This window comes from Echiichthys vipera, assembly GCF_963691815.1.
Source record: "Echiichthys vipera genome assembly, chromosome: 15".
In the NCBI taxonomy this organism is placed as follows: domain Eukaryota; kingdom Metazoa; phylum Chordata; class Actinopteri; order Perciformes; family Trachinidae; genus Echiichthys; species Echiichthys vipera.
Window position 1 is genome coordinate 18,765,932 of NC_139840.1, and position 13,093 is coordinate 18,779,024.

At 38.1% G+C, this 13,093-nt stretch overlaps 1 protein-coding gene across 2 annotated transcripts; it reads left to right on the forward strand.

Moving 5' to 3' along the window:
- The first annotated feature begins 2,418 nt into the window (after nt 1-2,418).
- On the forward strand, nt 2,419-11,070 carry LOC310957954 (ceramide synthase 2-like). 2 transcript variants are annotated; one of them, XM_083928720.1, is made up of 12 exons: nt 2,463-2,530; nt 2,635-2,663; nt 3,389-3,565; nt 4,531-4,648; nt 5,366-5,484; nt 5,709-5,766; nt 5,860-5,910; nt 7,693-7,785; nt 8,045-8,173; nt 9,040-9,149; nt 9,277-9,430; nt 9,608-11,070. In XM_083928720.1, exons 3-12 carry the CDS (start codon nt 3,399-3,401, stop codon nt 9,824-9,826), a joined length of 1,218 nt encoding a protein of 405 aa, XP_083784846.1. In that variant the 5' UTR covers nt 2,463-2,530; nt 2,635-2,663; nt 3,389-3,398; the 3' UTR covers nt 9,827-11,070. The 2 variants fall into 2 exon arrangements, with proteins under 2 accessions (XP_083784845.1, XP_083784846.1); XM_083928719.1 differs by lacking the exon at nt 2,635-2,663 and having other exon boundaries at nt 2,419-2,530.
- Nucleotides 11,071-13,093: the final 2,023 nt, after the last annotated feature.

Consider the following 13,093-nt stretch of genomic DNA (forward strand, 5'->3'; position numbering starts at 1 on the left):
TCACATGTGCACACACTGATGTCCAAATAAGGCTGCATCACAGAAAAACACAACCTCAGGCCTGATAGCATGGCAGAAAATGTTCTGAATGTGACACTTCTGCTGTGGTTGAGGGTGTGAATAAATATAGCTGTTACTAGTAATACTACTATAAATATTATAATTTAGTTGTTTCGCATTAAAGAAACTGTACACGAATACTGGGGAAAAGGCCTTCACACGGCACTCACAGATCATTCCATAATACACAAAATACCAATGTTTTGTCATGGCCACAAACAGAGCAGCTCAGATTACAACACACACACACACACACACACACACACACACACACACACACACACCCACACACCCACACACACACACACACACACACACACACACACACACACACACACACACACAAACACACACACACACACACACACGCAATGAGAGTGATTTCATTATCTCCACTGTATCTTCACATGTATTGCTTTATTAATGTTCTGCATGTCAAGTATAGTTTCTTTAATCAAAAACAGAAATATACTTTTTACTTTTATTTTACTTTTGCCAAAAAGACATAAAAAGTCTTCTGTACATAAGGTTTGAGTAAAAAGTATGTTCCTGTATTGGCTGATTTTGCAGGCTCAGCTTATTTGATTACCTCTCACACTGTCTCAGTTCATGGACACACAGTAAATGCAGGTGCACACACAGTATGCAAATACCATCCTGAATCTGGACGTGGCCATTTTCTGGTAGTTTGACTCCTTCTCACAGAAATGCAAAGTAAAGACCTTTCACATACAACCCCCTCACACAAACCACCATATTTCATTAGCCCACATCCACACACACATGCAAATCACAACCGTCTGTTGGAAAATATACGCAAACACCCTTTCCATTGCTTCAGTATCTCCCAGTAAGTCATTTAAAAACATCACATATTTTACGTAAACATGGCAATGTTTTCACATTACACAGCTGTGGTCCTGCTTGCTGCTGAGCATGACCAAAAAGAAGAGCTCATCAGCATAACAGCAGTGATGTTATCAGCAGACAGCCTGAAAACCCCCTTACATGACAATACTATCATCTGGAGTGTGTGTGTGTGTGTGTGTGTGTGTGGGTGTGTGTGCGTGTACCAGTGTTGGTTTAGGTTAAGGAGAGAAGTGCATGTCTGTGTGTGTTTTAGGGGAGTAAAGTTTGTGTGCTTTACACCTGGGCTGTGCACACATTTGGTGAGGTGTGTTTACCTTCCAACTATGAAGTCCTGGAATTGTCCTGGATTGTTTCCATGGGTTTCATCAGCTGCTTTACTCGAGAGTGGTAACCCAGGAGACACCTGTCATGAACACAATCGACCATGGAGAATCAACCTTGTGGAGAATAAGGAAACGTAATAAGATATACGTGGAATTTCCAGTCAAAGATGTGGCAAGCATTTTGTGTTAACTGTAGAGTACAACTATTGGTAGAATATAAGGAAAGGTTATTACACATAACTAATGCACATTTTGCTGAAAATCAACTAATATGTAGCAATTATTGCTCAAAACTTAGACAATGGCAGAGAAAGGCCATATAGTCAGTAGTTAGCCTAGAGTAATATCTAAAGTTTGCTAACTTTAGCTTAGGCAGTAGCTGCAAAACCCATTGGTGGGAGTATTTTTTATCATGATTTCAACTTTCTATTCGTAAAAGTAAAATTATTATTTATTCTCTCAGAAGTTACATTGTATCACTGCTGTTTTAGCAAGTAAAACCTGAAAAAGCGTATTTACAGGTTACAGGGCTTAGGTTTATATAACGCCAGTTTCAGCCTAAACCATTTCAGTTTTTATTTGACAGTTAAACACTGCAGACTTCTTCTGATTCAATGTTTTCCTTGTTGCCCATGTTGAGTTAATGGTTTGTGAACCGTCGCTGTGGGCTGGAAACGCCCCTAGTGTTACATTATTCGCTCAACCATCAAGTTACATCCTTGTTAGAATAAGACAGAGAAGCCTTCAAAATAAAGGTACACCTGAGTTCGGTTCACCAGCAATTACAGTAGATTAGCTGAACAACATTGTGGGAAAACACGAGTTCTAATTAATCAAATATATGTTTTGTAGAAGGTTGAAAATATTGCACTTATTTTATCTGGTAAATATTTTATGATTATGCAAATGCAGTCCCCACTTTAGCATTTTGAGGCGTCTGCACTTGTGTTTGTGTTGTGACTTCGGTAAAAACGTGCTTCGGAAAACAAAAACAGACGTATCCTTGCAACCACGTGTTCCTGTTGCTGCCTAAAACGATTATAACCCGCAGCGCTGCTTTACCATTGGGTTTTATTTTGTAGCAGCATCTTCTCTTCATCGTGTCTAACTTGACACATCATCCGCGACGACGGACACTTTTCTCTGTGGTGAAGTCGTTAGGATACAGCGGTACTGAGGCGCATCATAAGGCTGAAACAAATGCACAGTTTAAAGTGGATTTAATTCGTTTGTCCTCTGGATCGACCCGTTCATCATTTCTTTACAGCAGCCGCCAGGTTAGTCTCTCTCCTGCAGCTCCATTTCTTTCCACGGTTAAACTACAACTTTGGTGGGTTTCACCGTGGAAAATAAATACAACCTCTACCTGTACTTCTATCAGGTTTTCAGTCGGGGTTCAACAAAGACAAGGTATTTCCATACTCTTGTGTAGGCTTGTACAGTATGCGTGTGGTACTCTTAGTTGAGATTATGCTTTTTATTGTAATATTATAATAGTCTTCTTTTAGTTTCACATTTTTAGAAACTACATTGTTGTTTTATGGCATTATTGAGTCAAATTCTTGAAGATATTAAACTTAAGGTATTGTTTATAACTTTTGATGTGACTTATTAATGTTAGTTTTCATATTTTGATGGCATTTTTGTAGTTGACATAGATGTAGCTGATGTGGCAAATATTGTACTCTGTTGACCATAAACTCTCTAGATGTTTATGATATGCCCACATAGTATTTCTCTTATTCCGGGGTTATAAGCAAGAAAAGAGTTGTGAGCCTGAAAAGTTGCCTGGTGAACGTCTGTACAATGTATTTGATTAGGCTAAGTATAATATAAATTTAAATCTGCTCTTTTCCTGAAATCAGTAATGGTGCTGTAGAACTTTAGGCCTTGTCTTATTATCTCTCTTGTGCATGTGCCACCATACCTGCCTACTGTACATACACACACAAACAAAAGCACTCAACAAAAGGCCTCTGAGGTCAAACTCTATTCACAATTTACTTAAATCCAAGTACCAGGCTTCCCAGATTAGGTTAATCTAAAATCTCATGTTGATGGGCCGAGGCTTAACTATGTAGAAAGTTAGTTTAATTTTTATGTTTTCTTTTTCTTCTTCAACTCTGCCTGTGCAGCCGCAGCAGAATGGACCTGTTGCCCGATATATGGAAGCAGGACTACTGGTTTCCTCAAGGTTTGACCTGGAAAGACGTTGAACAGCTGGCTGACTCTGACCGACCACGGCCCCCGGACCTTCTCATGGCTCTGCCCCTCGCTCTGGGCTTTGTCGCCCTTCGCTGTGTGTTTGAGAGGTAAGACACACCTGATCTCTTTGTTCTGTAAAGATCTAGGTTATGTGTTTGGGATATTGTAGGCGTTACAGGAAGAGAAGTAAACACTTCTCCTGCCTGGCCTGAAATAAAGCATACATTCCTCGTTTAAGAAACAAATGTCCGAGGTTTTTGAAGGGCAATTATGAACGCTGGTATTGGACTTCCAAAATGTCATCCAGCATTTCCCGTGGGTGAGTGAGCAGGTGTTTTGGCAAAGCAGGCTTTGTTGTCATCAGGAAAAAAGAGAAACTTGGGCACTAGGAAGAGAGACAAACAGACAGACAGAGAGAGAAAGAGATAGAAATAAATAAAAATGTTCTTACCTAAATGGATGATTTTTAATTAAAGCTAATTTAAATTATAGCTTGTCACAAGCCTCATAGGCCTTTTTAAACACACACACACACACACACACATTCATTAGAATCAAATGGCTTATTGAAACATCATTGTTATTCCTATACTATGCTACTTTGTTATGTCGTAATTCTGTTATCTCATATTTACTATATAAGTTACGTTTATCTATATTGTTCATATTATATTTATGTTAATTTTCAGTTTTGCATGTATACCAATCTACTATACATATATACACTATATAGAGTAAAGTATGTCGTTTTTTAACTTAGATATATTTGATATCTGTATATATTTGTCTACTGTGTGTCCTTGTTCCTTACACTTCCTTCTCTGGACTTTATCTTAACATATTCTTAAATACAACTATCTTAGTACACACACATGCATCTTTGTTGCCTGCATGAACGTGTACATTATACAGCCTTCAGTTATAGTTCTAAAGTGTTTGCTTTAGACTGACTGTTAAATGGCTTATTGTGTGTAGTGAGTATGGCTAAACAACTGCGGGCTGGTGTCCTGACTATCCCAGTGTGGGTGTTACCGGGATATCATTTGTGTAAGCTGTCTTTTGTTGCCTCCAGATTTTTGGCCCCACCCATGGGCAGATGTTTGGGGGTGAAGAATAGATCACAGGTGACTGCCGCCCCCTCCCCGAAGCTGGAGTCGTTTTACACCCAGAAGAGCAGACAGCCAACACAGGTTAGTCGGAATAAGGCCTCAGCATTTATGCACTTCAGCTCCATCTGTAGCATGTTTTAGAGCCATCCAGGAGAAGTTGGAGAAGGATCTAGACAAAGTTTTTTTATTAATTCCCCAAATGCCAATTTTAAGCATTTATTTCCTCTTGTTAGTTCGTTGTTGGGATAATGATCTCTGTATGAAAAGCAGAGGGGAACAGGAGTTGTGTGAAGGCAACACATCCTTGTTCCTGGAAAACCTATCCTAGAGAAAAAAAACACGTTAACTCAAGTCTCATACACTCATTGTTCTCTCTCAGCTTCTGGATAAACTAGAAATGCTCCCAGACAATTATTCATATTTATTTCTCTCTATGTATTTTTAGAAAGGCTTCACTGCATCACGCAACTCCCGTTTAATTAATCCCTGCAGGCCTGTTTGTTTAAAACCTGCAGATGATCATTAATCTGCTTCAGGAGACATTTCAAATACCACGCAAAAAATACTTGTTAGCTTTTACAATTTGCTATGACTACACTTTGGAAGTAACTTAGCACCAGTGTTGATTTAGTGCATAGTAAAATGGAGATGATCTCTCTGCCTCTCTGTGCCTCCCTTTTGTCATTTCCTCTTTTATGCCCTGTTTCTGGTTACATTATACTCAGTATCTTCCAAATTCGCTTTCTGCTCTCCGTCCTTCTCAATTTCATCAGTTTCTCTCTTCCATTGTTGTTTCAGAGCGAAATTGTTAGCTTGATGTCGCTGTGTGGCAAGACTCAGAGGCAGATTGAGACCTGGTTCAGACTTCGCAGGAACCAAGACAGGCCGTGTCAAACTAAGAAGTTTGGTGAAGCTGCGTAAGTACTCTCTCATTCAATCCTTTTATTGTTTACGGATGACCTCCTCAAGAACACTTTAACTCACTGCAAAATCCTGACACAGCTGTGTAAAAACCCTTGAGAACTTGACTTTTTGATTTTAAAAGAGGAAACACGTCCAAACTTTGTTGATTAATTTGTAAACTTGTTTACATTTTTAATGTGCCTTGTGTTTCAGTGTTCAGAATTGTTTTATTTTGCAGTTGGAGGTTCTTTTTCTACCTCACAGCCTTCATAGGTGGACTGGCCTGCTTGATTGATGTGAGTATTGATTAAGAAAGAGTTTAATAGCTATAGCATTGCTTTTTTAAAGATTTATTGGTTTAAAACATATACTTGTCTTTTTCAAAACAGAGACCCTGGTTCTGGGACCGCAGGGAATGTTGGAAGCACTATCCACTTCAGGTGAAAACATAACATCATCTCATCTCGTTATGACATTTTTGTCGTTAGTGTCCTATAGAGGCCATCACAATGTTTGTTTACTATAACAATATCCCCTGCGTTCCATACATATAATTCAGCAGCGCTGAGCAAAAGTATACTCTCAACACATTTATCTAAAATGCATGTTTGATGCATTGATATCTCATTAATAACAACACTTTCAGTAATGTGAGGTTGGAGACTCATTTACTTGCCAGGCCAAAGACAAAGGAAAAAATTACATCACACAGCACTAGCAGTAAGTCCATCTGCCGGTGAGAGGTCACCATTTGTAACCCTAGATTTGGTTTCTCAAAGCAATAAAATAAAATACAGTACATAAAGTAAGCACAGCAGAAGCGTCAGATCAGGTCAGTACACTGGTTAACTATACATCTATAAATGTTACAGAAACAGAAAGGAACATGCTTGCAATGTAAATCAACCACTAGTGGTCTAGTGAAAAGTGATTTGTTGCTGGTGCGATGTCACCTTGTTTTATGTGTAATCTGTGAAATGTGATCAGCTTTTAAAGGTAGTCCGACTGAAATTTGAGTTTGAAGGGAACAGATTTAATTAGTTTTAAAGAGGAAATGTAAAACAAATACAATATGGTAAACTAAATCTCGTTCTGCATGAATAATACTGAGAACAATGAATTTTCTCAGAATTTAAATTCAATTACTTCAATTACAATTAATTTACCTTATTGGTAAATAAATCTAAATGAGTCAAGAATTGAGGAATGCCATAGTAGGAAGAAAACAAAGGAGTTCCCCCCTTGCTATTTGTTGTCAAGCTTGCTATGAAAATTGTGTTTCTTAGGCTCTTTATAATATTAAAGTCAGCCTGTTACCATATGTAGAGCAACTTTGTCCAATAATATTCAGTTTCTTTGCAAAACTTGATAGCAGAGGATGGTTTCGATCCATCGACCTCTGGGTTATGGGCCCAGCACGCTTCCGCTGCGCCACTCTGCTACATTTTTTTGAAATTTTAGGCTTTTTCAAGTGATGGAAATCCACCGTGACAGTAACACTGACACCATAATCCTTTTTGAGATAATCTTCTTATGTATTTCTGTGAAATAAATTCACAGAATGTGAAAAAGTGATCAGTGAGTAAGGAGTGAGTGAATGAGTGAGTGAGTGCGTGCGTGCGTGCGTGCGTGCGTGCCTGCCTGCCTGCCTGCCTGCCTGCCTGCCTGCCTGCCTGCCTGCCTGCCTGCCTGCCTGGTGTTTTACTTTATTGTAGTCTACATTGCAGACTGATTACAAAGCAGTTGTGTGTAATATCTCATTAATAACAAAAACGTTCACTAGGAGACCTGATTAACGTGTCGGGTCTTGAGCTTATGAAAAGACGTCTTCATATGTCTGGTTGTGTCCAAGATATTCAGTTTACTGTCACAGCAGAGTTAACGGTTAAAACTAGCACATGCTTGTCCTGTTAAATAATAAAAATACTATAAAATGACCGCAGATTAATGTTCTGTTGATCAACCAATCAAAATTTGAGCTCTCCTTATTTACTGCTATCCTTCCTTAAAAGACAGATGGTTTTAAAGACACATTTTGATGCTACAAATTTTAACTGAGAGGACATACTTGAGCTAAAAACTGTAATTCCTAATCTATAATTTAAGTTTTGTTTTTCTGTTGCTCACCAGTGTTTGTTGATATGGCTCAGTTTTTGTGCAACGAGTGTCCAGGTGCTTTTTTAATCACTTTTTATTGACTATTGAATAATTTTTGTCCGCAGCCCATGGAGAGTGCTCATTACTGGTACTACATGCTAGAGTTGGGTTTTTATGGATCATTGCTCCTCCGGATCTCAGTGGACATTAAGAGGAAGGTGAGGACCTCAACATTCATTCATTAATAAAAGTTACACAACAGATTCTCCCCCTGAGCTTCTAACCTATATTGCCTCACAACACTTTGCCCTGAGGAGGACACAAGTGAAGGTATGAGCCTTATGTTTGTTCAGCCTGATCATATTTCATTTTTGTTGATGTGTACTTCTCCCTCCCTTAACACACGGTTAATAAGTGACTATACACAAAGATAAATTTGTTTCACTGAGTACATACTATATATGTCTGCTGTGCCAGGACTTTAAAGAACAGGTGATCCACCATTTGGCGACCATCTTTCTGCTCAGTTTCTCCTACTGTGTCAACTACATTCGCATCGGCACCTTGGTCATGCTGCTTCATGACTCCTCTGACATCCTGCTCGAGGTAACGTGTAATCTCACATACTTACTGTCATGCTGCTTTCATGTAACACTGGCAGGACTTAAAAGAACAACTTGTACATTAAGAGTCCCATGTCATTTCTTAAGACTCTAGGGCCATAACTAAACACGCACAAGGGACCTTATACATTTAATTATTCTCTTCGGAACATATCACCACAGATTCGTATTGGCCATTTGTCTGCCTCTGTGTAACCCCCAAAATGAGAAAAACTGGGTGTCTGAGGTTCACTGTGCTTAAGGTCACTCTAAGAAAATAGGTAATATCCTGTGACTGAGGCCTGATAGCTAAAAGCACTTTAGCAGTCCAAGGTGAACTTTGTTTACCTGTACAAAGCATTGGATTGTCTATAAGAATTTAAAGATTTTCTTCTTTTTTTTAAACCCAAGTTGTGCTGTATTCTTGCACTCAGTACAAAGTGTAAAAAAGCAAAAAAGCAGTAAAGACAACAATAAAACTGATAATAATATTTCAGATATACAGAATAGTGAATAGCCTGGTAGTCTGCTCATGTTTGGTCTGGTTTACCGGATATACAGTGCAGGGATAAAGCTGGTCAGTAATCTATTTTGCAAGGGCACCATCTGCCTAGCTTCACCCAAGACGATTATGATTAATTTGAAGAAATACAAACAAGCCACAATGTTTTTTTCCCTCTATCCCAGAATGATAAGCCTGTGTAGCCAGACCATACTCCAGCAATCGGAGCCTATTATTTTAATCTCCAGTCCAGCTTATTACCTCTTTTGGCCTAAAGCTTGATGTTTTGTTCAGTGACTTTGCTTTACATATAGCTTCAATTATGATTTGTATTTGTTAGATTAATACAGTCATTTATATCGTTGCAGTCTGCCAAGATGTTTAACTATGGCACTGGCTGGAGGAAAACGTGTGACATGCTGTTTGTTGTGTTTGCTGTGGTCTTCCTTGTGACTCGACTGGTGATTTTCCCCAGCAAGTAAGCTTGACTCTTAAGATGTTTTTCCATTTTTGGTTTAAAAACTTAATGCAGCATGGGTTACTTATAGGTCTGGTGTCAGAAACACTTTTTTCAAATCTACTTTTATTATTTGATTTACTTACAGAATCATCCACACCACCCTGGTGTTGTCCATGGAAGAGTTTGAACCTTTTGCCGGCTACTACTTTTTCAACGTCCTGCTGATGGTGCTGCAGGCTCTTCATATCTTCTGGGCTGGCTTAATCTTACGCATGGTTTATAAGTTCCTGAAAGGCAAGGTGAGAATCTGCAGTGAAATAGGCCATATGTCTGATTGATAATTGTTAATCCTTGCATATTAGCCTTCATATGAGAAGACAAATGTGGAGTCAATTCCTAAATTAACATCCGAGTTTAGACTAGTCCCTTAGCTTTCTCATACACGTTTAACCCTGTATCTGCTTCTGTTATTCCAGCTGGAAAAAGATGAACGCAGTGATGAAGAGAGCGAGGTTGAAGAAGAAGAGTACGTTAAAGGAGGAGAGGAAAATGTGGATCAAGGAGGAGATTATTGTTGGGAGAAAAGTAAAGACACCCTGAACTCCAAACTATCTATGCTGACCAACAGTTGTGTCCTAAATAACTTGACCAACCACAGGGCGTCTGTAGCTGACAGGATGCGTAAAGCTCAGTAAAGTCTTGATGATTTTTTTTAACGTAAATCTGTTATCCCAAAATTAAAACAGCCATAGTTTACATATTCAGCTATGTATGATGGATATGTTTGATCCTTTACCCTATTTACTACAGCTCCTGTATGCTGATGACACAATAATTCAGGTTGTTAAAGTTCTAAGAAGTTTATCATTAGTAAAACATTGATATAGCAGAGGATAGTTTCAATCTATCGACCTCTGGGTTATGGGCCACAGATAGGATCGAACCCAAAATTGATGGCTGAGGAAGCCAGTGCCTTATCCATTAGGCCACTGGGGCAACTGAAGCTCCTCTGAACCACCGTTATAGTCGTGCGCAGTGACACTAATGCAGACACAAGAATGCTTTTGAAGTCACTTTTCTATGGGCAGGGTTGGTGGTTGGTGGTCCGCGTGTGAAGTAAAATCAGGGAATCGTGAATGTGTACGGTGCCTGCCTGATGTCTTGTTCATTGTTGCCTATATATACTGCAGACTGTTTACACTGTTTATCATATAGCAAGTTCACAAAGCACGTTTGTGTGAAAACTAAAAAGAGATCACAAATAAGAAATAGCACAACAGCAAAACAATATATGTAAACTTGGATAGCTAACGTAAGACCAATGAATAGTCTGCATATACATATTAAACACATTATAGATTATTTCAAAGTTGTAAATGTTAACATTATAGATGTGTCCCAGTTTATTTCATGTTGCAAAGGTCCATATACAAATATAAATATTTATATACAGTATATTGACCCAGTATAGTGGTTGTTAAATATTGTAAAATAATGAAATTGTTACACAGCATGCAGTAGATATTTAGTTGCAGTAAATAAAAGTCATAATTGTACTCTTTCTATGTATGTCTCTTGTGATGATTTAATATACTCAAATCATTTTGATTTAATATGTATGTAATAATTTATACATTGATTATTTTTTTGGAATATTAACTCTTAAGGCCCTACCTCTTGGTTCATCTGTCGTTGTCATACTGTACTGTATATATTTTGTATTTGCACATTACTGTTATTTTTTTCATTTTATATTTGCACTCTTTCCTACTGAGTATTGAAACTGCTCTTCTATAAACATTCAGCAGCAGTAACGCAGTAAGAAATTCTCCAACCCTGCAAAAAAATAAAATATACCAATAAAAGATGTAAATTAGCCAGATAGATAGACGAGAATCATATTAAATGGCCAAGTATGTGTACACACTAGGAATTTGACAGTGGTTTGTTGTTGCTCTCAATGTACATATACAGAACAGACATACAGCTAAAAAACAAAACAAAGACAGCAAGGTGAACATTAGCATTTGAATACTATGTACAGACAATTACGCACATATACATGGACTACATTCCTTTTACATTGTGTTTACGTTCACTTTTGTTTGCAGTTCTGACTAGACAAATTGTATCACTTAATTTAGATTGTATTTGTATATATTTAGCCTTATATTTTAAATTGGTTAAATTGATTTCTCAATGAGGCCTGAGAATTTTCATTTTTGTTGTTATTACTACTTTTTTTACTTACTACTACTTTTTTATTCTTCTCTTGTGTATATTGTTCTCATATATGTTTTTTATAAGTTTGTATTTTGTATTGAATAAACAAAGATTGTTAAAAAATAATAATTATAAAATAAAAACAGAAGAAGCTCGAACCATAGACTGGAAGCATGTGCATCTTCTGTACCGCAGTGCCATCTGGTGGCTTGCACAAGAATTACACTAATAATTTCTGCTATTACGACAGGTTATAAACGTGTAATATTTCTGTTTAAAAACATGATACCATCAAAGACGATATAACCAGGGCAACGTTCAAAAGTACGTTACATATTCATACTATTTATTTGATTAAAATATAGATATATAGCGTGCATGGAGGTGGAGCCGCAGCCTTCAGAGCCAAACACGTGATCTCTTTACTTCTCCAACAACTGAACGTGACACGACTGGTCCTCGACCGAGAGATGGAGAGTGATTTTGAGCTTTAATTCGCTGGCTTTTCTTTAGAAGTGTATAGTTTATATAAGTCATGGCACTAATTAGAATGTACTCTTTGTTCGTGCGAGCTAACGTTAGTTGTTTTACCAGTATTAGCTTTCGTCATGGCGATGCTAATGCTAACGTTACCGTTCGACCTTAGTTACGCTCTCGACCTTAGTTACGCTCTCGACCGTAGATACGTTCGCTATTTTCAACCGGTCACTTAAAAAAGGTCACCGTTTGACGTTAAATCACATGTAACCGTACTTACATATTGTCTTTCTTGTTTGCTTTTATCTTTTAATTACATTTTCATACTTAAATACTTCGCCTGTGATTAAAATATAGATATATAGCTTAAATGGAGGTGGAGCCGCAGCCTTCAGAATCAAACACGTGATCTCGTTACGTCTCGAACAACTGAACGGGACACGACTGGTCCTCGACCGAGAGATGGAGAGTGATTTTGAGCTTTAATTCACTGGCTTTTCGTTATAAGTGAGTTGTATGAGCCAGTTATTTATGTTTTGGCACTAATTAAAATGTACTCCATGTTCGTGCGAGCTAACGTTAGTTGTTTTTCTAGTACTGTCCAACGGCTTTCGTTGTGCCAATGCTAATGCTAACGTGACCATTTGACCTTAGTCTCGCCCTCGACCTTAGATACGCTCGCTGTTTTCAACCGTTTAGTCACTTTAAAAGGTCACCGTTTGACGTTAAATCACATGTAACCGAACTTACATGTTGTCCTTTCTTGTTTGCTTTTCTCTTTTAATTACATTTTCATACTTCAATACTTCGCCTGTGATTAAAATATAGGTATATAGCGTAAAAGGAAGTGGAGCCGCAGCCTTCATAATCAAACAGGTGATCTCGTTACGTCTCCAACAACTGAACGTGACACGACTGATCCTCAACCGAGAGATGGAGAGTGATTTTGAGCTTTAATTCGCTGGATTTTCGTTTGAAGTGAGTTGTATATGCCAGTTATACATATTGTGGCACTAATTAAAATGTACTCTATGTTCGTGCGAGCTAACGTTAGTTGTTTTTCCAGGATTTCCAAACGGCTTTCGTCGTGCCGATGCTAATGCTAACGTGACCGTTTGACCGTAGTTACGCTCGCTGTTTTCAACCGTCTGGTCACTTTAAAGGGTCACCGTTTGACGTTAAATCACATATAACCGTACTTACATGTTGTGCTTTCTTGTTTGCATTTCTCTTTTAATTACATTTCCATACTTCAATGCTTC

Excerpts from the sequence above, each read along its gene's own strand:
- LOC310957954 (XM_083928719.1), top strand. The coding sequence starts at position 3,399 with ATGGACCTGTTGCCCGATATATGGAAGCAGGACTACTGGTTTCCTCAA. Across the intron at positions 4,649-5,365 it reads AGAGCAGACAGCCAACACAG|AGCGAAATTGTTAGCTTGAT; the intron begins GTTAGTCGGAAT and ends TTGTTGTTTCAG. Across the intron at positions 9,150-9,276 it reads CTGGTGATTTTCCCCAGCAA|AATCATCCACACCACCCTGG; the intron begins GTAAGCTTGACT and ends ATTTACTTACAG.